The sequence below is a fragment of the Diplotaxodon limnothrissa genome, linkage group LG17 (genome assembly GCF_057381915.1).
Source record: "Diplotaxodon limnothrissa isolate DT_005_m linkage group LG17, D_limnothrissa_male_GT1.1, whole genome shotgun sequence".
Lineage (NCBI taxonomy): Eukaryota > Metazoa > Chordata > Actinopteri > Cichliformes > Cichlidae > Diplotaxodon > Diplotaxodon limnothrissa.
Window position 1 is genome coordinate 20,807,862 of NC_140612.1, and position 27,730 is coordinate 20,835,591.

General features: G+C 41.2%; 2 protein-coding genes across 2 annotated transcripts in view; both read left to right on the forward strand.

The window, feature by feature from the left end:
• The window catches only part of shank3b (SH3 and multiple ankyrin repeat domains 3b), a 58,568-nt gene extending 45,833 nt beyond the window's left edge, over window positions 1-12,735 (forward strand). The window contains exons 22-26 of the mRNA XM_085375722.1: window positions 218-829; window positions 1,010-1,300; window positions 1,980-3,276; window positions 3,387-3,413; window positions 4,487-12,735. Coding sequence (XP_085231848.1) covers window positions 218-829; window positions 1,010-1,300; window positions 1,980-3,276; window positions 3,387-3,413; window positions 4,487-5,081 — 2,822 coding nt within the window. The 3' untranslated portion in view covers window positions 5,082-12,735. The remainder of the gene's footprint in view (window positions 1-217; window positions 830-1,009; window positions 1,301-1,979; window positions 3,277-3,386; window positions 3,414-4,486) is intronic.
• Window positions 12,736-18,361: 5,626 nt separating this feature from the next.
• tymp (thymidine phosphorylase) lies at window positions 18,362-25,311 on the forward strand. Its single transcript, XM_085375734.1, has 10 exons — window positions 18,362-18,413; window positions 19,812-19,934; window positions 20,007-20,209; window positions 20,492-20,590; window positions 21,544-21,673; window positions 22,037-22,155; window positions 22,395-22,557; window positions 24,051-24,278; window positions 24,855-24,995; window positions 25,065-25,311. The coding sequence occupies exons 1-10, from the start codon at window positions 18,362-18,364 to the stop codon at window positions 25,220-25,222; spliced, it is 1,416 nt and encodes a 471-aa protein (XP_085231860.1). The 3' UTR covers window positions 25,223-25,311.
• The last annotated feature ends 2,419 nt before the right edge of the window (window positions 25,312-27,730 follow it).

Here is a 27,730-nt window from a genome sequence, read left to right on the forward strand (position 1 = left end):
AGTCGAGGCATCATTGGCTTCCCATTTTATGACCCAAGAAGAAAGCCAAATCATCATAGTGCTGCTGTAATAGGCAGACTGGTTTCAAGCTAGCTAACACCACAGATAACTTTATACCAAGAACTTTAATTCATTGATCCAATGCAGACATAAGATCTCTTCGTAAGACCAATCGGTGTGGTCGATTTATTTTGACATCTCATTGTTACTACAACAGGCACACCGGACGACGACAGAATCACAGCTCTGATCAATGAAAGTCGGTTTCCACGGAGCTCTTCGCTGACAGACAGCTTCATCCCTCCTCCTCCTCAGACAGCACCGCCTCCTCCACCCTCTGCATCCTCTACCTCCTCGCTCTTCATACTCGACTCTGGCCCTCCTCCCTCTTTTCTCCCTCCTCCTCCTCCAGCACGAGGAGATGGACTGACCCGCTCTAGTTTCAAGCCAGGGGCAGAGCCAAGGCTTCAGGAGCTTTCAGATTCACCAACGAGGAGCCACACCCACGCCGAGCGGCAGAGGAAAGCAAGGTCCATGATCATCCTGCAGGACACGCCTCCACCACTGCAGCCTGATGCTCACGGTGCCCCTGCTACTCACACACTTCACACCGCCACACACACCGCCACACACACGCTTCACACCGCGACACACACATCTACGCTATCTCTGCACAGCACTAGCCCCGCCCTTGGCCACTCACCTCTGTCGCGACGTCGGGGAAGAGCAATAGAAAACCCCTATGCTAATGTGGGACAACAGGCTCCGCCTACCAAACCCCAGAGGAGGAAGTCACCATTACTGAAACAACTTCCTGTTGAAGAGCAGGGTTAGCATTTTTCTGTCTGATGTCTGTGGCATGTTTGTCTCAACCCTAAGTGCATGATTGGATATGTTGTTCAGAGAACCATGACTCGTGTTTGCTTATTTTTTAAATATATTTAAAATAAAATTAGGCTGAGACACCAAAACAAAAGAAAAATAGACTCCTAATATTTACATTTTCCAGGTCTTGGGATCAAAGATCACGATTCATCCAAAGAAGGAGGTGGACCCAGCAGCCCCAGCAGGGCTGAGCTGTACCAGCAGCAGGTTCTTTCAGAGCGTGCTCGAGTTCAGGGTCGCCGGTCGTCTCTCTTCTTGTCAGTGGAGGGAGCGGGGTCCGAAAATCAGGCACCGCCTCTTCTGACGCAGAGCCACTCGATGGATGACCTCGGCGAGCTTCCCCCTCCAGCTCCGGTCCTGTCACCTTCACCGACGCCTCATACCTTCCTCCACCCACTGACAGGGAAACCTCTAGGTCTGTCTGACAGCACAGAGTTAATGAATGTTCTCAATGAGAATCAGGCTGCCACATTTTGTATGGGTTAATAACAATAATCACCTCTGGAAAAGTTAGTTTTATTCAATTCAAGCTTAGAATAGAAAAGAATAGTAGAGCCTTGAAGTGCTTGACAGATCAAAAGGGGTATACAGGTAAAACCTTGCGGTACCGGTGAAGAAAATAAATAAAAAATAGAGATTTTAAAACTAAGGAGGTATTCCGCAAAACACTAGTGGGGAACAACCCAGGCCAGAAAAAGTGTTAAGGCTGAAGAAGGTATCAGACAAGATCTTAATGTTCTCCACGTAGTAGAAGAACACTTTACAAAATAAAACACAACCTAGAACACAGGGTTGAGGCTCTCAACAAAACATGAAATGGCCAGACAAAGTAAAGGCATTAAGACTGAGGGCAGACAGGGCCTTTGTGTACTGTGCATAGTAGAAGGCAACTCAAAAGAAAACCACTTTACAGAATATAACAGGACCCGGGACAGAGCTAGCGACTTCAGAAAACATAAGATAGAATATTAAGAGATATTGCAAAACAAAACACAACCTAGGTAAGATCCTAGACCTTGACAATATACTGAACCTTGGAATTCAAGTTTTTGTCTGGATGGATTTTTATTCTCACTTGTGTTGTTTGTCTTCAGACCCGTCCTCTCCACTCGCCCTGGCACTTGCTGCAAGAGAACGAGCGCTCACCGCCCGCACACCGAGCCCTGAGCCTCGAACTAAACACGCTTCTGGCTCCACCACACCAATCCCCACCCCGGCTGCCAGTCCTGAGGGCAGACACAAGCGAACGCCCATCACCACCCCACAAAGCAGTCCTGAGCCACGATCCAAGCGCACCACTCCTCAGACAAGCCCTGAGCAGCGGACCAAACGCACCACTCCCCAAACGAGTCCTGAGTTAAGGCATAAACGCATAACCCCACCCCTTTTCCCAGATGGACAAGTTGAGCGCCCAGAAACAGAGGGAGGAGTGACATCACCTGCCGTACCCTCCCCTGAGCGCTGGAGACCCTCCCCTTTGCCACCACTGGCCAATGAGGCTCATTCTCCTCTGATTGATAGACGTAGAAGCCTCACAGTTGGCAGTTCAGAGGAGGAGGGAGGGGCTTACACAGTGACACTCCCACCTGCCTTGTTATCATCCAGCGATGAGGAAACTAGGGAGGAGCTGCGTAGAATTGGTCTGGTGACTCCCCCTCCTGGCTTTAGCAGCCCTCCTGCTGCTCCTCCCCCATCCTCTCTCACCTTGTTGCCACGACGAGGTGGAGAGGGAGGGGGAGGAGAGAGTGGTCCTGAATCTTTGGGTAGACGAGGAGATGAGGAGGAAGGAGGTGATGAAAGGCTTCATGACAGCTCGTCTTCCCCAAGCTCCCTTCCACCCTCCATCACCCTGGCTTCTCCTCCTGCTCCATCTTCCCCATCTTCCCCACCCGCTACTCACCCATCTCCTTCATCCGCCGCCGTTTCCCCATCAGGTTTGAAGCCTCGCCTTCGTTCACCTATCGGTCGAGGACGTTCTGCACTCCGGGACCCCCTATTAAAGCAGTCGTCAGACAGTGAGCTCCTCCCATCTGCTGCATCATCATCCTCCCCCTCCTCCCCACTTTGCTCCTCTCCCACCAGTGGCGGAGGCCGACAGCCACGCTATTTGTTTCAAAGGAGGTCTAAGTTGTGGGGGGGTGGGGATCAAGATCGACGGGGCCTCAGTCCAGAGGAAGGGGGGGGGCGTCCAGCAGCCTTGGGAGGCCAGGGATCCGGCTCAGCTGTGGATCTAACAAGCCGGTCAGCTTCTGCACTAGAGCTAAGCGGCAGAGCGGGGTCTGGACTGGATCTAGCCAATCGGCTACAGCTGCTCAACAAAGATAGCCACTCTCTGGGGGAGGAGCCAAGCCCCCTCGATCCAGGTCGAAGGTCACCAGTAGGAGGTGCCAGGTACATCAAATATTGTAAATACTGGTGTGGTGTGCTGTTGATCTGGCAGTCATGCAGTGTGTTTGCTTGAGTAGATGTTTTGTAACAGTCTGTTATTTGTATTGTTCCAGATGTGTGGACAGTGGGGAGAGTAAATCGTAGGTTTTAATCTCTGGTAAACATTTCTTGTTATTACCAAGAGATGGCTTTCATCAGCTAACAGCTGACTAACATGCACCACCCTTGACTAACTACTAAATATCTCAAATTACTCTCCCATCTGTCTTTTGAACTAAAGTAGGGAAATCTTTGATAACCACATCACCTGAAAGGAATAATCTTTTTAGTGCTCAGCAACTATAACAGAGCACAACAGCCCTGTCAAGCCTTGTATTTGTTTATATCTTGAAGTTGTACAGGAAGTTTTTGGGGGGAATAGCTTCTGTTATCATTTTCAAATCACAAAAATAGAAGAGGAGCTAGGACTAAACCTAATATACACCAAAACTAAGAGTGGGGCTAGGACAGAGACAGGCAGACACTAAGGAGTACTTTGAACAGTATTTTAATGTACTTTGATCTAAGACAGATTACATACTAAGAAGAAGGAGATAGCCTAGCTTAAGACATAACTCTAAGGTACTTAGCAAAATAAAAAGGACCTAGACCAGAGCCTTGAGGTACTCCACGAAACATGATAGGATGTTGGCCTTTGACAAGGCATCAATTGGACATTTTATCTTACCCTAATCTCTGTGTTTCTTGTGGGTAGCACAAGAAACACAGCCATCTTCATATATTCTGTACAGAAATGTAAACAACCAAACCAAGTTATGTTAAAATGGTTTATCGGTGTGATCTGACGGTTTAACTTCCAGTGAAACAATGCTACACATGAATTTTCATGACTGTACAACATGATCAGTATTAGCAAAGATATGAAATTGCTTGCCCAGCGTTAGCCCCAGTTTTTCAACAGAAAGAAGCCTGAAGTAGTTTTCCAAAGTCCTGCAGAACCAAAGGTTCTTATCTAGACAGTCAAAATGCAGGGTGTTCTCTTCAACAACTGTTTCAAAATTTGAAAAGAATAATGTACAATTTATCTGCCACAACTTTCACATAAGAATACAATACTTGACAGGAAGCTGTAACTAATGATTATAAGGCTTAACAAAGGATCATTTACACTGTGTTTAACTCATAACTAAACATTCTATTTGCTGTGTTGCAGGTTGTTCTCCAGTCTCGGTGAACTTCACACCATCTCCCAGAGAGGATATGGCGCCTCCTATACAGTCCGACCTGGAAGTCGCTACCCTGTCACTCGCCGGAGCCCTTCTCCTTCTCCCTCGCCCTCTGATAGGTCAGTGGGACTCCCCTCCACTACCGCCCCCTGCTCTGAAAGGCCAGATCTGAGCTCAGGTCGCGGTCTAACCATCCTAAAGTCCTCCAGTCTCAGCCTCCCCTCAGAACCAAAGGAGGTTCGGTTTGTGATGCGAAGCGCCAGTGCACGAACCAGATCCCGTTCCCCTTCCCCTTCACCCCATGCCTCGCCCTGCCCCTCCCCGGTCCTCAGTGGGCCCTTGTTGTCCCTACGACCATGGAGGCAGCGGCCCCTCAACTTGTGGAATAAATACGATGTGGGTGACTGGCTGGAGAGCGTGGGTCTGGCCGAACACCGCCAGCGCTTCCAGGACCACGAGATTGAAGGCTCCCATCTCCCTGCCCTCACCAAAGAGGACTACGTGGAGCTGGGAGTCACCAGGCTGGGACACCGGATCAACATTGAGAGGGCACTCCGACAGCTGCTGGATGGTTCCACTTGACCCCTCACCTCTGACCACCCACCTCTTAGATATCCTAAACTGTAACCTCAGACCCCCTGACCTCTGGTCAGACAGTAGGCCATCTCTTTGAATTGAATAATCTTAGCAGTGACTGATATTTAGACCTTAGACCAGAAGTTTTCTGGTTTATCAGCTCTTTGATCAGCAACATAAGGACTGGTAGCAGCTGCAGACCTCTGATGTTTCGTTTGCCTGTTAATGTCTGCATGCCCCATAAAAACTCCCAACCAAACCAAACACTTCACACTGAGTTATGACTGACTTATGGTTGCGTAGATTCATTTAAAACAAAATTAACATGAAATTAAATGTGCATGGCATGTTTTTAATAATCTTGAACATTGTGTTAACTCAATGTTCTTGATTATACCAAAAGTTTTAAGTCAAATGAACTATAGGCTAATATTTTAAATGAGAAATTGAATCCTTTTTTATTTATGTACAGTGATGAATGATTAAGAGACAAATTAACAATCTGACACCAACAAAGGTGGTCATGAGGAAAATCATGAGGTTCAACTGCAGTATTTCATTTGGCGTTGAAAATAAGTCCATGCTTCCCAGAATATTAAAGATCAGAGAATTATTTTTTTCAAATACGCCACCTCAGTATTAGTCCAAAACAGTTTTCTTTTTGTCAAAAAACCCCCAACAAAAAACACTAAAACATTTAACATTCCCAGACATGGACACTCAGTCATTTAACTGGGAATTATAAAATGTCAGAAGACACTAATAGAAAATATCGATGACAGACATGTGAAAACTGGTCGCTGAACTATTGAAACAACCAAATGAACTGACTAAATCTTGTCAGCTGGACTCGGTTTTACACTGTGACAGATTTGTCAGTGTTCTCTGATAGCATGTTTGCTAGTCTTTCCAATTGCTGGGATAACATTACCTATAAAAGCAGAATCTTCTCCAGTATACAATTTCACTACAAGCCACTAAATTTTACTATACTTAGAATTAAAATGTACCAGTAAGTCCCACAATGTGAACAAACTGGGAACCATCAAAGTTTCCCTGACCGTGATGTAACTTATGAAACAGCTGCTTCTGTACAGCCAGGATTTAAAAATGAAAAATAACAGTCAGTGCATCTGAGAAAGGCAGAACAATGAAAGGAACTGAAAAATCTTATCAACACGACTCTGCTCTTAAGCTACGAGAGATTTGAGTGGCCATTTTTTTTTTTTAATCCAAAGGTAACTACTCAGTAACTGTTAATAAAATTTATGATGTATTACGATTCTTGAAGACTATAAGCTGCAGCTTAAATTCAAACAGTTGCTTGTTGTTACAGTTTTTGATGGACAGTAAACACTCAAACATCTGGAAACATCAGCTATGAAAGCATTACCTGAATTCGGGTCTGGACCATTACAAACAGCTCTGCTGCCAGCCTCTAATGGTGATCAAAGAGCTGATGTGACAATCCGACTACAAACACATCGAGACGGGTCGTGTCCTTGTGCCGTTCTGCTTCCCCAGACGAGTTTAGCTGGACCTTTGCTAGCGGAGCTGGATGACTGGCAAGCTACTGGGAGTCTCTACTGTAACACCAGGAAATTATAGCTGCGGATATTTGTCCGTCCTTTTCTTGTGACTTAACTTTTGTTTTCCCAAATAATCACTCATGACGAGTTTGTGTTAATTTTTGAGTTCATACTATCTTAAAGCTGATCATTTAGAATTTATGAATAACAAGTAACAATAATGTGGTGGTGATGAGTTTATAATAGTCCGGAAAATGATTTTGAGTTCCTTATGATTTGACAATGAGTTGAATTTCAAGGTCATCTCGATGATGTTTTTGGAATTCATAATGATTTGTCAATGAGTGTGACTTTGTGCTGATGTGCTATGTGTTTCAGGGAGAGCTGCAGCAGAGCTCCAACTGTAAACCTCTCTGGTTTCTAACCTGCTTATTGAGGGCTTACTGTACATGGTGCTATTTGTTTAAAGCCATTTGTACAGAAAATACTTTCCTCCTTCCCCTCTTTATCTTCCCCACCCTGATATCTATTAATTAGCCCCCTGAAATTTAATCAAAGAACGACTTTCAGGAACAGGCCATAAATGGAGTTTCCTCCCTGCCATACTGGGGATTTTTCATCCCTGCCATATGTGGGGTTTCCTCCTGACCGCAGAGTTTACATCAGAGTTCCCCTGTAAGACTTAACATCCATTCATTTTAATTCTACTTCATCTTATTTAATTTTTCACCGTGAAACGTTTTTATGTTAAGTCACAGTTGAAATGCAGAGGTGAAGGATTTTTGTGCAGTTTCAGTATCCAACACAGCTGCAGACTCTAGATCACTCTCTTGCAATTAATTAAATTGAATGTATATTTACACTTACCAGCAGTATATAAACTTGTAATAAAGTATTAGTGCCACTAGATGGATAGGCAACAGGGAACGATATTATAAGCAGTGTAAGATATGGCTTTTCTGGAGATTTAGCGCCTTCCCCTAAAGGAAATTTACCAGGACTCTTATAAAGATATGTTTCACCATTTGGATGGATTCAATTTAATCAAGCAAACAAAAAGAAATATTGATCTGTAGAGCTGTCACTCAAAATGTAATCTCAGATAACAGAAAAGGAGACTCAAATGAACCGAAAATTTCTGAAACATTTTGGGTTTAAATACTGAATAAATCCATGATGTTTCCAAAGTAATCGAGTTTAAATCAAATTATGATCACGGCTGATCAAAATAGTCAGGATTGCAGTTTTTGCCATCACGTCACCAGAAATAACAGAAAATCTTCTGCTTGCAGTTGTAGTTGCTCCTCAAAAGCTCAATTTGAGTTGGAACAAACCTCTGGACATATATGACACACTACAAATATTAACTACATGTTTATATGCTGCTAATAAATGTAAATAAGTAATTTATCTGCCTGCTGTGGAATCTAATCACAAAGAAGCTGAAAGAATTCATGTAGTTGGAGATACTGTCCAAAATTACAGGAAGCTATCTAAGTTAGAGTTTATGGAAACCGGCTGGCGCACTTTATCCTGATGTGTCGTTCACACCAAATGTGAAGCAAAGTTTCACCTCCCGTGGAATCAGCCACACTGGTGACCTGTGAATATTCACCGAGCAGCCAGCGGGATAAAGACGAAGCTGCAAACAAGTTCCAGAAACGCATCCTCACAGTTTACACTCTGTTTCCTCCGAGCTCGCTCCTTTTTTTCCCTCTTTGTCTAAAAGCAAAGTCGAACCTTTCAGCTCCAGCTGTTCTCGACCAGCGCCGATAAGCTCCTCCCTCATTTCTGATCTCACTGGTATCAGCAGAGGATCACCGCTGATGGGTTCTCATGCGAGCAAATGTGGATTTGCCTGTATTATTAAACAGACTGATCGTATCCGTACCGTGTGAAAACTCTGCTTCACGTTTGTTGTGAACGCACCGTTAAAGGGGACCTTTATATTTTTATACTGGCGCTAGATCAGAGTAGCTTTGTACAGGTCAAAGTTCAAATAATCTTCATAGTAACATTCCTGTCTTTATACAGGCCCTCAGTTCACCCTGTCTGAAACAAGCCAATTTATCTTCGGGCTCTTTCCTTGACAGCCTACTTTGCTCTTATTGGCTAACTTCTGGAAGCCTGCAGAGGGGCGGCATCCAGTGCTTGTGAGGTGTACTCTGAAGGCCAAGTGTTCGGCTCACAGGGATTACTTCTACTCATGTTTACCTCATTATGTGTTTATATACACACATTAAACATCACAACATCAGACAGATGACAACAAAATAAGTAAAGGTTTCATATTTTACTACAGCACTAATAATGATACTATTATAATCCATCACTTTGACCTCTTGCCCTGAGAAAACAGACTTATTGAGAGCTTTGTGTTTATCCTAACTTAGCACAAAGCATGGAAGCAGGAGGAAACTGTTAGCCTAGCTCCATCACAAGGTAAAAGTGAATGTTCTAGCTTATGTACACAGTGTAGTGTTGTATTCAGAAAACTAAAATAGAGCAGTCCTGAGTACAACTCAAACAGCCTCCTTTTTATTTCACTTTCTACATTTGCACATTAACAGCAAGTGGGTGGAAACTGGATTCCTCCAACCTATAAACCAGCGTTCTTTACATACCGGAGACTTGAATAGAATTTTATTTCAGACATTTTCTTAAAGTCACATCGCCCCCTTCTTTTCTGAATATTTGAATTTGGTTTAAAAAAGAATCCCTCCGTTTGCCGCCCTCTAAAGCATAATCGAAGTTTCAGTGCCTGTTCCCGCAGCAGATCGACTGCTTCTGTCTCGTTTCCTTCCAAGTCCAGTTCCCAAACAACCTGCCGAGCTGCAGTCATGATTTCCAAAGTTCTACAAGTTGATGTTGACATGCTTTTATGGACAAAATAATATAGAATGTACAGACTATTTACAGCACATTACAGTAGACTATATGGTCTGTATAATATATATTATGGTAGAATAAAATGTAGCTATAGTGTAAAATACAAAGTAGACAAAGTTTATTTAAAAAAGTAATATTTTGGTAGGCTGTAGTCTATGAAGTCTTTAATCTAATGAGATATTCAGAGCTTGTAAGCAGCTACACTGAGCTCCATCTGGAAACAGTGCAAGTTTCAATTAAACCAGGTTTCATTTTTTCAATGAAGAAATCAAACGTGCGTACATTTAAATATACAATAAATTAACGGTGTTTTTGTCCACAGAAACACTCACCAGTACTATTACCTTACATTATTGAGGTGACTGTTGTTGTGATTTAATGCTATATAAATAAAACTGAATAGAACTGAATTGAATTGAATACACTATAAAATAAAATTCTGCTTAAGTTCAGGATATTTTTGCGTTGGGTTCATCCAATCTTAACCTTCAGTTCTACTTAAATAAAGCTACACATCTGATGGGAAATCAGATGACCAAAGTCTGGCTTCTTGTAATTCTTCCTCTTGCGACAGACATCCTGGAAATCAGGCCTATACTTTCTGTTTCTGGTTATCCAGACTAGACTGTAATGACTCTAGTCTGAAATAACACTGGAAAAAATGTGACCAACAAAACAAAAAACAGAAGTGGCAGAGAAAAGAAAATGGCTAGTACCTGATTCTTTTCTTGCTTCCCTCAATTGATGTTGTACTTATTGTGCGCAGACTGAGCAGAGAAAGATGCTCTGCAGAAATGCTTTAAAATAAAACACAATAAAAAGAGAATCAGTGGATGGTCTGTGTGGAAAGCTACAAAAACTCAGTTCGGGTCATCATTATTGCTTCCTTTGGTTTTATCGATTAGCCAAACCGGTCTGGACCAAAAGTGTCTTTGAATGTTTAATCTGCAGCTCAGAGTCCTGCAGTGTGGCTGCTTACACTGAGAGAATATCACTTGAGTCAGGTATTCTGTACATGTGTAGTATATATTATAATGGACTACTGATAGTCTACTGTACAGAGTCATGCGCAGAATGAGTCAGTGAAGCAGGTTGGAAGCAGATCAGCGACCTCGGGTCCCCGCCTGTGCTCTGTTACACCTGACATGAGGTCAGTCGCCCATCGTAGGACTTCTCAGCCAATCAGAAATGACAACATTTAATCAGTTCTGTCTTATTTGAGCCAATCAAATGTAAGTAGGGCTAAACAGCAGGTGGCACCAATTCTTCTACTCACCCAGTGAGACTATTGTTTTTCAAACTTTCTTTTTTTTGTTGGTTATTAACAACAAAATAGATCCAAGTAGACGTTTACGTAAAGGTTACTGTACGAGCATCAGCACACTCTTATTCTACTTATTCAACACAGCTTCGTGTCATTTGACTGTCGTCATCATGGTTTCAGAACCACCTCATTAAACCATTGAATAATGTCATTACAACAGCTCCAGTCATTTTTTTTTTTCAGTTAACCCTGTGAGGCCTCAGTCATTGAATCCATGCACAGCCTGCAACTGAGTACATAGGTCGCTGACAACATTCACAACATTTATATACTCGTGTGATGCGCCCCGCATCACTCTACTTAACCACCAGCTAGTTTTTTGGTGGTGGAGTTTCTTCCATGAAGTGACTGAAAGCAGATGGAAAGTCAGAAACGTGTATGAGGAACTGATGCTATCGAGAGCCAATCACAGTCCCTGCGGCCTCAAAGATGTAATGTGTGCTTATATTTCAGTTACAGAATCCCACTTTGCACTAACTGTTTAGATTTGGACTCTTTTAAGAAAAAATGTGAATTTTTTTGTGTGTGTGTTTTAATGGTTTTAAGACGTCCCCGAACAAAGACTGAGACCGCACAGTGTGAACATAATTAATTATCCATAATTAAGCCAGTAATTATACAAATAAAGTTTTATCATTTCTATGACTTTTACTTTACTTAGGCAATAAATAAAGACGTGTCTGTTAAATCTCAAAAACAAATTCTCACTAATACCATTTATTGACACTCATATTGGCATAGCAGTTTTATAATTAAAACTATCCTTAAATCACATGTAAATAAAGAGCGGGGCTCATAAACCACCCCATTCAGTAACTTTAAATACATCTGAAGTGAGCTGGATTACAGTGTTATTCAGTCTACAAGATAAAACCCTGTCCAAGTACTTTTGGTCATTTTTGGTTCTACAGTTTGTGTTTGCGTGTTCCAGCCATCTACAAAGATAATAAGTCAATCGGAAAACCACAAAAAAGCTGCCTCGTGATTTTTGTGCTATTTAATACGAGCTCAGATTGTTTATTTCTCTAAAAAAATACCTGCATATATTCATATGTATATGTGAGTGCCTCAAAACTTTTGCACTTGGCACTACTTGGTCACTCGAGGGTTAAATATGAGCTGTAAACCTATCAGAACAATGTCATTTATATTTGACTGTTATAATCAGGTCTGTGATGAAAAGATTTTTAATAATTCCTCTAAGAGAAAAATGAGGATATAAATCAAACCATAGCTCCTCAGCCGTGGTTTAAACCTCTAATATTTATTATTTATGTTCCTCGATGTTCGGTAGCTGAGGATGGTCATGCCTCTTTTACCAGCGTTCATGTCCATGAAGTGTCAGAAAATACACAAAGTTCAGTAATGTTCACGCCCACGGCAGAGTAAGGAAACTCAAGAGTTCAGATTTTTACATTTTTGTGTTTAAAAAAATGAGAAGTTTTTATTTAGAGATTTTACAGTCCAAAAACAGAAGGGAATAGAAAGCCATCATTTATAAATGTTCACTTCACATATTTGTTGGTTAAAAGTTGGTTGAGAACAGAATTTCTTTTGCTTAGGGTTAGACAACTGTAGAAACCAGAGGCCACCCAGCAGGGGGTGCTGCAGATAAACGTTGAAGCGATAACTTAAAAACTTCCAGATTCTTCCAAATCTGTGTGATAAAGTGATAATTGATCAATAGAAGCAGGATAAATCTGAAAGAATGAGCCAAAATGGAAAACTGGAAAATAATCCACAGCTTCCTGCTGATTGGCTGAGAATCCTGGCTTTCTAACCTGCGTGTGAAACCCTCCTCCCCCTCCTCTTAAATCTCCACCTGCTTATAAGTTTATGGTTTTATGGTTCCCCCCCCCCTCCTTTCTAGCTTCCTCTTTTTACAGTATGTTTGTAGTTTCTTCTGGAGTGAGTGGTGTGCGTGTACTTGTAGTTTTTTCTTCCCTTTTCTAAAAACCGAAGAGCACACGATGACAACTGATGAGCTCTGCAACGCAACAGATTGTAATCTTTATAATAAACTGTCATTTATTACAAACTGCACTCACAGCCTTCACGTGTGCTTCTTTCACAGGTTTATGACCTCAGACCTTCTCTGGCCACTAAAGTGTGAAGTCGAGTTAATGACTGATGAGTTTCACCTCAGATGTGCGCTGATGATGATTTACTACCCGACTTCATATTAAAACAAACACTAAACCTGAAATATTTAAAATATTTGAGAAGTTCAAACTGTTTAACAGCTGAATAATGAAAGCATCAAACTTTATAACAAAGTCCTTTAACAGAAGATTTGATGTCATGATTTTATCCCGTCTTTCCTGTGATGACGCATCTCTTCTGTAGCTTCCTGCACTCTGCCTGGACATCTTCCCCTTTCTTCACTCCTTCTCTTTTTTAAACTAACAGTAAATATTTAAATATCATCTGACATGAAAACGTCATGTGGTTAGCTAGCCAGCTGTCAAAAAGTAGCTATATCTTGATTTATGGAAAATATGGAGGGTAGGTATGAGTAACTCCATGGCTACGATTTACTGTGATGTCAGCACAGCTCCATGACCTTTTTACTCTCACCTGAACAATAGGTGTCAAATCAGGGAAGATTCAGGTTTCCAGTCATGTGACTGTTAACCATGTGACATTAACTTGTTTGCTATTTTGAAATGTATAATGCTGTCTCAAGAGTCTGAGAGACTCATAACCATTGGTAAATAGGAGCACTAGGAAAAATGTGGTTGCTGGCAGTCCAAATGCTGCAGTCACCTTTCATTTGCATGGAAGACGCCAACTTGTCTGCAAACACTTGCCAACTGCTCACCAAGCAGCAGTGAAGCTGTGAAAAGTAAAACTGCAAATGGACACCGTTCTCCTTCAAAGTACAAGCTGACCCTTTTGAAACTTTTACATTAAAGGCAAGTGTTCTCAGTTTCTGGTTTACATCAAACTTTTTCCACATTTTATACCAGTCTGTGAACAGTTGGTGTCTCACATGCACTTACACGAATCTGTAACAGTGTGCTAGTGAACAAAGCTATCACAGGAGATTTTAGTGACCCTGTTCGGGACTGACTTCACAATGACTGCCAGCAACCTCCAGCAACAACTTGCCAACCAGTCAGGGAAACCTCATACCTAGAGGTTGCTAAATGTTATGGACTGCTCTCTCGGCCTGTGTGACTGGGGCCTTACTCAGTGATAAACCTGTGTTTGTCACTCATTTAGTGTTAAAAGCCTTTTCTTACTCTAAATACTCCAATAATAACACACAAAAGACTAAACTTCCCACTGAAACTTTTTCAAACTAACCTAAAAGTAAAGTTTTTAAAAGCTTAAAGTGGCACTGAAAGGAGTAAAGTCACTACAACTGTCATGGTGGATGGAATTAGAGGACTCAGGTCCGAGAGTCCTTGCGAAGTGATGGTGAATTTATTTACAGTGAAAACAAGGCAACAGTTCGACTGTAATCAAAAAGAGCACGGTGACTTCTCCCAGCGTGACAGTGCAATAATAATCCAAAACTCCGTCTCTCGCTGCTCCTCTGTTCCCCGGATCCTGGAGACAGGCGAGAAAACAAACATACAGTAACTAAACTGTTCTCTCACGTTCACAATCTTGAAACACTAACCGCGGCTGCGCTACCCGGCTTAGCTCAACGTTCCAGTGCTGGCTCTCATCCGACCGCACCGGTAATTAGGTCTGGATGTCAAAAGATTAGTAAGTAAGTAAGTAAAGTTTATTTATTAAGCGCTTTTCACAGACAGACAGTCACAAAGCGCTGTACACAAATATTAAAATAAACAATACAATCAATAGACATATACAGTGTAAAAGATCAAATGTAAATAATGTAAAAAATATATATATAAAATGAATAGAACAACAAAAGGCTTGTTTGAACAGAAAAGTTTTTAACTGTTTTTTAAAAGAATCCACAGAGTCAAGCAAATGTAATTGTAGTGGTAAACTGTTCCACAGCCTTGGTGCAACAGACTGAAAGGCTCTGTCCCCTTTTGTCTTCCGTCGTGTACGGGGAACAACCAGACTCTGAGTCTGTGAGCGGAGATGACGAGCAGCAGTGTATTTTCTAAGAAGCTTGGATAAATAATCTGGAGCCTGGTCATTTAGCCCTAAAGAATGTAGACTCATGGGCAGTGTAGTCCGTGCTGCAGGGAGAGTGGACTGCCATTAGTGATGTGCGGATCGATCTTGAAATATCGATTCCTCCGATACCAGTCATTTATGTTCTAGAACCGATTCTCACATTAAATATCGATATTTTTAGTAATTTAGGGTTAATTTGTAGTTTATCATTAACAGCAACACAGTGGAAAGAAACTATAACATTCGGATTGTCTACATTCAAAGGAACTACTTCCTCTTCCGCCTTTCATAGTCATGTGCGAAATACGGCTGTATAAATGTCTGCAGCCCCTTGGCTCGCGCACTCACAACAATGGCTGAGCGTAATTGTGTGGACGTATTTTACTTCCACAAACAGCTGAGACATGGTTTGCGATACATGTGGCAAAAAAGTGCTCCAAGAGTGAGGTGTTGTGGCCGTACTTGCCAACCTTGAGACCTCAGAATTAGGGAGACATTCAAAAGGGCTGTTGGGGGGAGGGGGGGGGGGTGATAAATACATTTTACAGTGTTTATTTATCGGATAAAATACGTTAAATGTCACCGTTATTATTAGCCGGCCTGGAAACAGCGGGGGGTGTCCAAATTCAGAGGCTGCTTCCACCTGAGGACCCGCCCTTCGCGGTCTAAAGAAAGCCGGGTAGTACGTCACGAGCTCCCTCGGTGGAGTGAAACAGCCGCCTGCTCCTTGCCATCTAAAATATAACCGGGCGCTGGCGTAAACTCTCGACCGTCTCACACTTTCTTTAATTAGTTTTCTGTTTGATGTTTATTCAGCTGTGTGAAAACCCCGGAGGAACCCTCCTGAGGGATTAATAAAGTTAAATTGAATTTAATCTAATCTAATAACTTTAATCTCAGCCAATCCGATTTACTCACGAACAAATAAAACACTGAAAAAGCCAACCAATAACATTTTTAAGTTATCAAAGTGACTTATATTTCATGTTTAACCCGAGTAGTGAAAGGCCACGGGGGTTTGAAGACGATGTGTCGATCGGCTCAGATATTTGAAGTTTACACAGCTACATTCTCACCTGAAAACATGTTAAAAGTTGTTTGTTTTTTTTGCGACCCAGAAAGAGAAATAAGAGTAATATTAAAACTAAGTAGCTGCCGCCATTGTTGGAAACTGGAATTAGCTCGGCCGCGCTCCGTGAGAGACGTCTGTCTCGCCCTAGCAGCACCTGTCCCTCTCCTCCTCTTCAGTTCGTCTCAACATACGCTCGTCATATTCTGTGATATGATTTACTCTAAGGTGTTTGACAAGGTTAGTGATGTTGCCACAACCATACATGCCAACCCTCCCGATCTTTCCGGGAGAATCCCGGAGCCACCATTCTCCCGAATTTCCACCCTTTAGTGCTGCAGGCAGGCAGGTGTTCAAATAGCGCACAACTTCAGTTTTTTTATTTCTATATGATGAACTCTGCATTATTAAGTGATAAGAACAAGTAATCCGATGTCGTGTAATCATTATGACGCTATAATTTGAGATACACTAAATAAAATATGTTTTTGCATAAAGTATCGGTATCGGATCAGTATCATCGATACCACCCTGAATATTACTTGGGATCGGATCGGAAAGGAAATCAGTGGTATCGCACATCACTAACTGCCATACCCGTTATGTGTCTGTGAGGGAGAGGAGGGAGAAAAAGGAGAGTCGAACAGTACGAGTTGTCACCGAGCAGAAACAGGAGATGAAAGCATGTAAATATAATAATAACCACTGCAGCCAAAGTAAGTTTAAGTAAGCTATTAAGACTCGACTGTACACCGTGTTCGCGTTTTCCTCTGAAACAATAAGTTCTGTTGGAGCAGCCTTTCAACGCCTCTCTCTGTCTCTCACTAGCAAAGTTGACCCAGACAACAAAGTAAAGCTAGTTTTTGGCTACAAGCCCGACAGGAACCCAACGTATTAGCCAGAGGTCCCTTTACTACGGTTTGGGGCGCGGACCTGTTTTATATACGCACGGAATAGTTTTTTATATGAGATCGCTGCAAAAAGTGCAGCCTTACCTTAAGATATATTAAGATTTAAAATTCTAGTTGGTATTGGTATGGCGAGTATCCTTCAGTAATAGTAATAAATCACACAGCAACATTCATGTGGTTGTAAAAAGCTTGATAACATATTAAGTAATCCAAAGTATTCCGTTATGTTTGGGAGCATGTATTCTGTAATCTGTAATGGAATACATTTTAAAAGTGACCTTCCCAACACTGCAACTAGATTACATTTTATCACAAAAAACAGAATCTCTTCGACAGTGAATGCAACAATACTGGGACGGGAAATCAATAATACTTACTATTAAGTATTACTACTACTTTTACCGTTATTTCTATTCTGCTGAAAATAAACCTAATCACCTCTATCTGCCAGGGACTTACACTGTGCTCTAAACCAAATGCCTAATGGCAAGGCACCAGGCCTGGATGGATTCCCTGCTGAATTTCTGAAACATTTCTGGTCCGTGTTATCTCCACTATTCTTCATAACTGGCACAGAAATAAAAACAAAAAAACTAAAAAAACAGTCTAATCCCTCCCCATATGAAAACGGCAGCAATAAAATAGTTACTAAAAACAGAAAACGACGCTACCAGCCTTTGTCACTAATTAATACCGACATTAAAGTTATTCCTAAAGCACTTTCATCTAGATTAGAAACAGTTCTGCCCTCAATAAATCATAATGACCATCAAAGGCTCACATGTCAAAAAATGTTTTAGTACGACTTTGGTAAGCTACGGAGCTGCACCGCTTGATGGATTGTCGGAGCATTACGGCTACCGAGGAGCCTCGCGTAGTAATACGCACTGTGCTTCAACGTAATATTACCGTATTATGTGTGTATAAGCACCATAAATGGCACCTGAAGCGGATTTCAAACTCCAGGCTGTCAGTCACGCAGTAGAAGTTGGGAACAGAGCTGTACAACAGGCAGGGAAAAAAATCCATGCTCCTTTTGAAGGAAAGTTTAAAATGAAGAAACAAACGTCCGGAGGCAATTATTACAGTTAAACTAAACTTAAAATACCTTTAGTTATTCCGAACTTCTCGTAACTCGCACATACTTTCATATCCTTACAGCACATACAGAAAATGTTCAGAACAAAATAAAAGTAAAGTATTTAAAATAGTAAAAGCGGAAGGAAAAGGAGCCCAAAAACTGAAACCAAAATACAAGAGGACCCGTCTGAACCGATAACAGCTGCCTGCACGTGACACACAAATAAACAGATCGTCTGTAAACACACAGCACATGAACTTCACTTAGTGGGGACATTTGTCAGCTTTTTTTTTCTCTGAATGACCAAATCAGAGGTCAAAGGTTAGTGGCTCACTCGTTTTCCTCTCCCTGCTCTCCTATTGACTGACAGACTCACTTTATGAAGGACCACGGGGTCGATGCCACTTCACAGACTGCAAACATCAGACCAGGTACTGTACTCTGACTCTGTCTTACTCTCATAACAGGGATGTTTTCCTCTTCTTCAGAGCTGAACTGTTAAATTTTACCTGTGGTTAGAGGTCGGTATGGTTAACAGAAAATCTGCAGGGGCTGAATGGATTAAGGCTGTTTGTTAATAAGTTTTTAAAGTGTTCATTATTGTTCCTATTGTTGTTTTAGAGTTTAAACAGATGCGCTGATTGGTTGGTTTATTTGAGAATTCAGAAGGTAGAGAAGAGGAAGTGGAGACAATAAAAGCAAAAACAAGTCACAGGCTTTATTTTGCTAATTAGGTGCCAAACACATGTATTATTATTGTTCTTTTGCCTGTAACGTGATGATTTGTTAAATCTCCCCGATGTTTCTGTGTGATACAGATAAGGAGCTGAATGTCTAAAGTGACTAAAACCTTTGCACAGTACTGAACTTTCACCAGCAGAGCCACCTCTGACTTTATGAGTCCAACAATAAACTGGAGTCATGGCAGTACTGGTCCTTTGAGTCACAGAGGGTGTATAAAAGATTTACAGCTGGCTAAAAAATAATGATAATATCAAAAATAACAAAGCTAGCTGGCTATTAATTTTTTTCTGCCTTTGCAAAAGAAGTGAGTCTGTGAAAGATTTTTTCCTGGGGGAACTAGATGCTCATCCTGATGTTGTTTCTGCTGAGTCCATTTATAGCTGCTGCACACACACACACACACACACACACACACACACACACAGAGAGAGAGAAACTTGCCATCGTGCTGCTGCGCTGTTAATCTGCATTGCACCAGAAGCTGGCTGTGTGGTAAGCATTTCGATTACAAAGTGCTGCAGAGGAAGCAGAGGTGATGTATGAAACAGCTTTATGTAGGACAGGTGGCTTTCCACCAGCTTCTTCAGAAAGATGATTCAGAGGAACAGGGCGTGTGACTGGCTGTTTTACACAATTAGTGCTGAGTTAATTAATTGTGCAAGTTTTAACTTTTATTCCTGAAAAGAATTGTTTTTTGATGCTTTTTTACTTTATATACTATTTTTTATTACTTAATTGTCAATTAATTACATAAAATTTGAACTTTTTAATCTTTTAGGAAAGTCAGTAACAGAAACTCTCCATGTTGATATATTTGTCTTTATAAAATGAGAAAGATGATGTGGCAGCTCAAACAGATTGATTCCTGTTTTAATGCCTTAACTCAAACTGTGTTGCCTTCTCAGTACTGCTAAGAGGTTAATCTACTTTGTTTGTGTTTCAGTTTTTTTGGCCCTGTCTTTTAAAATCCAGAGAAAAAGGAAAAACAAGTACACAGGAAAGAACTATTAATAAAACCAGATCCTGGTCACTGAATGATTGAAAATTTTTAGGTCTCAACAGACTTGTAATGTTTTTACTTCTAGCAGATATGATAACAATCCCAGATCTGATCAGGAAGAAGAGGGATGGAGGACAGTTAAGTGATGACGAGATCAAAGCCTTCATCCAGGCCGTTAAAGAGAAAACCATTCAGGACTCTCAGACAGGTACAAACCATCTGACATGCATTCACATTTCCTCCTTTGCATCTTTAACGTCTCCCACTCTTTGTATTTAAGGGGCCATGCTGATGGCTATTTGGCTGAATGGGATGGTCTCCGCCGAGATTAAGGCCCTGACCCGAGAGATGATGTCATCGGGAGAAGTGATGGAATGGCCCGATGAGTGGAAAAATTTCATGGTGGACAAACACTCGACTGGCGGGGTGGGAGATAAAGTCAGTCTGGTGTTAGCGCCAGCGCTAGCTGCCTGCGGCTGTAAGGTATAGACTTTAACGATGAAATCTGATTGGTTAAAACGTTAAAGTGAACCCATTCTGTTCATGCCCAGCTGGACTGCGCTAAATTTACATGATTAATATTATTTTAGACTGGGACACAGTGCAGCCCCCTGGTTCTGTTTAAGCTCCTCCCCTTTTAAACAAACTTCTTGTGATTTGTTACCCCACATTAGTAGAAGGTGATTTACTTGGGTGGGTGTGTCTTCCTTTTCTCAAAATGTGAGATTACCATATTAGGAATATTAATTCAGTCCATGTCCACAGGTTCCTATGATCAGTGGGCGGGGCTTGGCTCATACAGGAGGAACTCTTGATAAACTGGAATCAATTCCAGGATTCAAGGTGGAGCAATCAAGAGAGCAGGTGAAGCAATCTGTTCTGGCTCACATATATTTACATATAGTTTTAAAAATTAATAGTTTTAACTTTTAATAAATGTCAGCAAAATGTTACTCTGGGGGGAAAACACACTGAAGCACTTTGCGCACCCCCTGGTGGGCCATGAGGGTACTGCATGTGATTCACAAGAGCTCAATTACAATAAATATACTTAAAAATCTTTTTTTTTATATCAAATATTTTTGATTTTATGAGGTAAATAACCACTGGTCCACTGGAGTGGGCGGTTCAATTTGCCAACTACCAATGAGAGCCAAGGATACTGTTGGCTCACATAACAGAGTTGCCAGGCAACTAGACCCTGGAACAAGTGAATAACTTCCTGTGTCGCCTCTTTAGGCTCACGTGAGGATCATTGATTAAGTTATATTAAAAGTTTTAGGCTCTAAAGATTTTCAGATATTAAATTGGGCTCAAGGATGGCATAGACTGTATATAATAGATGGATATAGCCACAGTGACAAACACTAAATACTGCAACACTGCATGCTCATTGGCTCACCTCTTGTCAGTCACATGTCATTGGCGAATGAGGATGAGACTTTTTAAAGTGTCTTTTTTTTAAATTATTCAAGAGTCGAATCTATTGACTGAGACCATTTACTCAAAAGGAAAGAATTTCCTAATAGTCAAAATAAAGTGAGTAAGTCTCTTCTGTTTAACCACCAGAGGAGTCGCCCCCTGCTGGCTCTTAAAAAAAAAACTAAACAGATGAAACTATTGACTGTTTGGGGAAACAAGGACACTGACATCTTTACTGAAATTTGTTAATTAATTCCAATGGTAGCTCTTGTGATAAGGGTACAAAAATAACAGAAAATTAAATATTTAAATTCATAAATAAATAAAACTACATACGGATAATAAAGAGTGATAAACACTCAAAGTCATTCTCTGATTCAGCTGTTCTTCTCCAGATCCTGGAGATCCTGGACTCAGTGGGCTGTTGCATTGTGGGTCAGACAGAGACTTTGGTTCCTGCAGATCGAGTCCTGTACGCTCTGCGGGACATCACCAGCACCGTGGACAGTTTACCTCTGGTTACTGGTAAAAACTGGGATTAGTGCTTCAAGAGCCAAAAACCCTTTTTTTGTGTTGTTTTTTTTTTTTTTTTTGAGAAATTTAAGCTTTTCCACCCGTGTGTTGCGAGGGTCAGGGGACCCGACACACAGGCGGAAAGGATTTAGACTTTCTTTACTTGATATGTGAGCCCAATCAGCCTTCGGGGGAGGGTCATTTCTACCTGAACATAAGTTTGAGCGGTTATAGCATTATGCCCATTTAAACTGATGAAAAGAACCAGATCTTTTGATACCCACATAAAACTGGTGTCCAGCACCTGGCTGGATTTTGCCGTGGATATCTGTGTTTTTTCTAGTCAGCTTACAGCCGTCTGTGCTGTTTCTGCAGGTTCGATCATCTCAAAGAAAGGAGCCGAGTCTCTGTTTGCTCTGGTGCTGGATGTCAAGTTTGGACGAGCTGCTATCTGCAAAGACTTGGAAAGTGCTACAGAACTAGCTCAGATGCTAGTGAGTACAACAACAATTCAAATATTTCACCATAAAAGAGGGAGGGAGGGATGTGAAACATCTGTGCATGGAGTGATGCAGCAACACAACATTGAACCACAGGGGATAATATTGGGTTTATTACAGGTTATTTTAATCCAAACTCAGAGGTTTAATTTACAGCGCAGCGTCCAATGCCACAGCCCGTTAATGGCAAAGCTGACCTCAAATTTGGATTTCGCTGTTTATTTTTCTTTCAGGTGGAAGCAGGAAACAGCCTGGGCATATGTACAGCAGCTGTGCTCAGCGGCATGAACAGTACGATCGGTCGATGTGTGGGAAACAGCGTGGAGGTGATCGAATCTCTGGAGACGCTGAAGGGAAAAGGACCCGATGACCTGATGGAGCTGGTCACGACTCAGGGTGATGACGTCGCTCAGCAGCTCTCGTCTGTCAGGGTTTGATCACCAAAGTAACAACGTGTCTTATCCGAGGCATTAAAAAGGTCCTGAACCCCAAAGGAACACCACTTTATTAGGAACACCTGTGGCCATTTTATTAGAGACACATACCCTGTGGTCAATTTATTAGGACCACCTGTGGCTCTCTAAATGCAGGAAGCATCTGAACCATTTCAAAGTGGCAACTGTTTTTATTAGCACACCCATGGCCACTTTATTAAGTACAGCTGCGGTCTACTAACGTTGCAGCATCTCTTTTGTGCCACCTGCCTGTTTACCTCTTCTAGCAGCAAGCCAGATAATTTGCAGTGTCGAGTTAACATTAAAGATTATGGATAAATAACATGTATCTTATCTTCATTCTTCTCCTAGCTCTATATAGTTTTAAATATTGCACTCCATACAGATGCCCTCTGATTAAGAAAAAGAAAATTATTATTTTACACGGTATGCAGCCCCTCAGTTTACCTCCCGTCTCTTTAAGGTCCTCCTCCCTAAAAGCCTACTTTGTTCTGACTGATCAGTTTCTGGCAGTCTACCGAGGAGCAGCACTCAATGCTTGTGAGCTGTACTGCTTGTATTTTTTGGACTTTGTACCCACAGGAACTACTGCCACATAATTCTTTATCTTTTTTTAAAACTCTGAACTTGTTTAATATTGCAGATCCGCATTAACTTGCTAATGGGGATTTGCCGCGTTAATGAGGTTATGGTGTTAATGCTGACAGAACTAATCTAAACCTGTAACTTTCTTTATACATCCATCCATCCATCTTCATCCGCTTTATCCGAGGCCGGGTCGCAGGGGCAGCAGCCTAAGCAAAGAGGCCCAGACCTCCCTCTCCCCAGCCACCTCCTCCAGCTTATCTGGGGGAACTCCAAGGCGTTCACAGGCCAGCCGAGAGATATAATCACTCCAGCGTGTCCTGGGTCTGCCCCGGGGCCTCCTCCCTGTGGGGCATGCCTGGAACACCTCACCCAGGAGGCGCCCAGGGGGCATCCTTGTCAGATGCCCGAACCACCTCAACTGGCTCCTTTCCTTTATACATGAAAATTAAAATTAGAAAACGCAGAACAGCCTCTCCTTTGTGAATATCAGAGACATGACAAGAATCTCATTGTTACCTTTGTTATAGAGTCCTAGTGAATATTACCCTTAGATGAGATAACCCGTTCTATAATGATGATAATAATTTTTTTGCTATAGCTAATAAGAAAAATAGACCACTTGGGTTTAAAATTAAAAAACAAACAAACACTTAATTCTGACAGCTGTAAAAACATCATGGGAATCTAAACCCACTGCATGCACACCTTTACAGACAACAACTTGCTTTAATTTTAGTCTATTTTTAAGTTTATTTAATTTTACACTGGTGTAAAAATTTCCCTTTAGGTACATTTAAAAAAGAAAGCATGATAAATATTTAAAATGTGTTTTGTCTGTGTTTGTAGGCGGCTTGTTGCTCGTGATGACTGGTCTAGTGTCTGACCTATCAGAAGGCAGAAAGCAGATTTCCGAAGCTGTGGTTGGTGGAGCAGCGCTGTCAAAGTTCCAGGCCATGATGGAGGCTCAGGGCGTGAACAGCGACACAGCTCAGCTGTTGTGCTCCACCAACGCAGATTACTACAGCGTCCTGAGAAAAGCGAAGCATCAGCTGGAACTGAAGGCTCCTGCAGACGGTAAAGCCAATAAAATGCCTCCATTCACTGTTGATGCATTCAAAGACACACTCAGGAAATATGAACTACCTGCACTTACAAAGAAAATTTATCATGTTTAGGAATCTAAAGAAACTAACAAACACAGCTATCTTTGATGACACGGGAACTTTTATGCTGAAGCGCAGGTTGTTACACAGTTTGTGATTATAGTTACATTTGGGGTTTGTTTTAAGAGAATTTGTTACCAACAGAAATTAGACAAGAACTGCACTGAAAATCAGTGGCAGGAGGTCTGATGTAGAGATGAATCCAAATTTGAACATTTTGGTTTAAATAGTCAATATGAACAAAAAGAGGTACAACAGTGAGGGTCTGCAGCCATCAGTAAAACACGGTGGAGGCTCAGTCATGGTTTGGGGCATTTCAGCCAGTGGCGCTGTGGATGTTGTCAATACTGATGGAAATATGAACACAGAAAAGTACAGTCAGAGTTTGATCCAAAATGTAATCCCAACACATGCACTTGCACATGTGTACTTACATATGTGAGCCCTCGTATTTGATAACATGTATTTTTACTGTGTCTTCCTGCAGGTATCGTTTTGGAGATTGACGGTTTGGTTTTAGCTCAGGTGCTTCACAGATTGGGTGCGGGGCGATCAAAGGCTGGAGAGCCTGTCAATCACAGCGTGGGGGCGGTGCTACTGGTGTCTATAGGTCAGAGGATCACAAAAGGTAAGAGGCTGTTGCTACTGCTGCTGATGGTGTGAGGGACATCCTCCTGATGGAGTCGTGTGTTTTCAGGCGACCCGTGGCTGCGGCTCCATTATGAGGATCTGGCGCTGACCCCAGACCAGAGGAATCACCTCGAGAGCGCCCTGACTGTGGGAGCAGACAAAAAAATACAAACACAACAGAAACACACTTTGGTGGAAAAGATACTACCTGAGAAATACCAGTGATTCTTGAGATAAGGGACAAAACATGTCCGCCAGATAAAACCCAATTTGAGGGTTAAAAATATGCATACAAGACTGACTGAAAGAAAAACCAAGGCAATGTTTATACAACAAAATTATGATTTTGCATTTTTTATACATATACATTTATTTTAAATGGTACAATACATTACCAGTACCTTAAAAATCCATTGTCCAGAAGCAGGTGTGATAATATTAAAATACAGAAAAAAAATTAAAAGTAATTCAAAATGTAAACATCATGGCTCTCGTCACTAAATATTTAAGTCAATATCTTATATAATATCAAAATATGCAATTGAAAATTTATTTTTACATATTTTTTAAGTGATTAAAATCGTGTCCAGAGTTTTTGTCAACACCATCAGATTTTTTTTAAAAGTACAAAAAAATCAGGAATTATTGTGGTTAGCTTACACTCTGAGGACCCCTTTACCACTTCCTGTTTGATACACATGCCATGAGGTCACTGCTGTGATAAGGTTTTTTTGTTTTTTTATTTCATTTATCGCATACCTTTCTGAGAAAACCCTGTGTCACAACCATAGTGTGTCAACACCAAAGTCGATGAAATGCAAGATTTAAGTATCTTTTTTATAAAAAGCTTAATTTAGGTAGATTGTAGAGGCCATAAGCAAATGATGCAAAACAAGATGGCTTTTGTCAGAAAAACATGTGTTATGAGAGAAAGTAGGGTGTCAACACCATCAGGATTTTTGCCTGACAGTGTTGACCCATTTCCAGTGGTGTTGACAAATGCCACAAAAGTGTCCCATTCACTAATTATATTAAGTTCTTTTAATTAATATTTCAGTCATATTACTTTCTGTGTATTTTACTGATATTTCTGCTTTACAGATGTGTTGAATATTATCGAATTTGCCTTATCTCGAATCTCATTGTTTATGTATACTATGTCTATGAAGCGCCTTGAGGCGACTCTTGTTGTGATTTGGCGCTATATAAATAAAATTGAATTGAAATTGAACTTTATTATTCCTGTAGGAAAATGCTTAGTTCTCTGCATTCAACCCATTCACTCAGTGATGCAGTGGGCAGCTACCAATCGAGGATAGCCGCTGTTTGTTGGATTTGAACACCCAACCTTCCATCATGTGGCATCTACTGAGCTAGCTGTGCCCCAAGAGCTGATCTTTAAGTGATGATGGATGAATCCTGCTTCTGGGCCCAAACTACTCTATTTATTAAGGCTGTTGTGCTTTTAACATGTTTTATTGCTTTTTATCTTGTTCTATTTAATCTGAACAAGCCCCTAAAAACAGTCAGTGATCACTGTCAGCCTAACCATCAGAAACCCTTGCATTACCTTTTATCGAGTGGAAAAAATTTAGCGTCCATCCTCCAGCTTCACTGTGTTTATGTTATGCTAACATAGCTGTGTCACCAGCGATCACGTAGCATCATTATATACCAGCTAGTCCAACTTCAGTAACCCTTCAGTAACCCTGCAAAAGTCACTGTTGTTTAGTTTTCTGGCTTCATTTATGTTGGAATGTAGGTGGAAACCAGCGAGCTAACTTCTAACTCTGTTAAATTTCATATATTCTGTTTTCATGGATGCCTGGATGTTACACCTGGAAGAGCAGCCACACTGATCATTTTATTAAAGATGAAGGAAAGAAAGAATTTAGACAGTTTGTAACTCTCAGTGATGCCGCAGAGTTCCTTTGACTTTGGGATCTGCAGCGGAGTTTGGACCTGGAAACAGCTAATGACATCAGACTTAAAGACTGGATAGCATCTCTATTGCTTAATACATAATTGTGTTGTGAATATTCATCCTTAATCTGTATAAATGCATAAGGTTCAGAAAAATTATAGTAATTACAAAATGGTACATTTCAGGCTAGAATTGCAAAGGGGAACCTGTCAGAGGAACGAAAGAGGAGGAACAGGGATGATCAAATAAGGAGAAAAAAATTAACAGCCAGCCTGAGTTGAAGAAAGAGTTTCTCATAAAGGAAAGGGAAAGATCTAGAAAGAGAGTGAAAGAGGGAAAAATAAAGAACATCGGTGATCTGAAAGGAAGAGAAAAAAGGGAGAAGGGAAGGTTTTGGAAACAAGCAAACACACAACCAGAGTACTTTAGGTATCAAAGAGTAGTAGGCAGCTACTTGCTGGTGAACTATTAAGATGTAGAACTTGACATGTGCAAAAACAGAATTGTTATGATGTGTCTGATATTACATAAGTTGTTAAACTTTAATGGTCATTTTGAAAGAAATAATATTTTGTTTTCTATTAGTGTGTCACCACCGTCAGCACCTTGTCAACTCCATAATATGGATTTCTTTGTTTATTTTTGTCTTTTGAAGAACCGTATATTATCCTCCCTCATGATCTTCCAATAAAAATACGTAATTTTCTCAATGTGTCATTTGCATGCTGCTAAATAGGATTGTTTCTTTTCTGAAAATATGTATGACTGTAACGCTACTAATAAAAAGCCAAAACAATCTTACTTTTAAA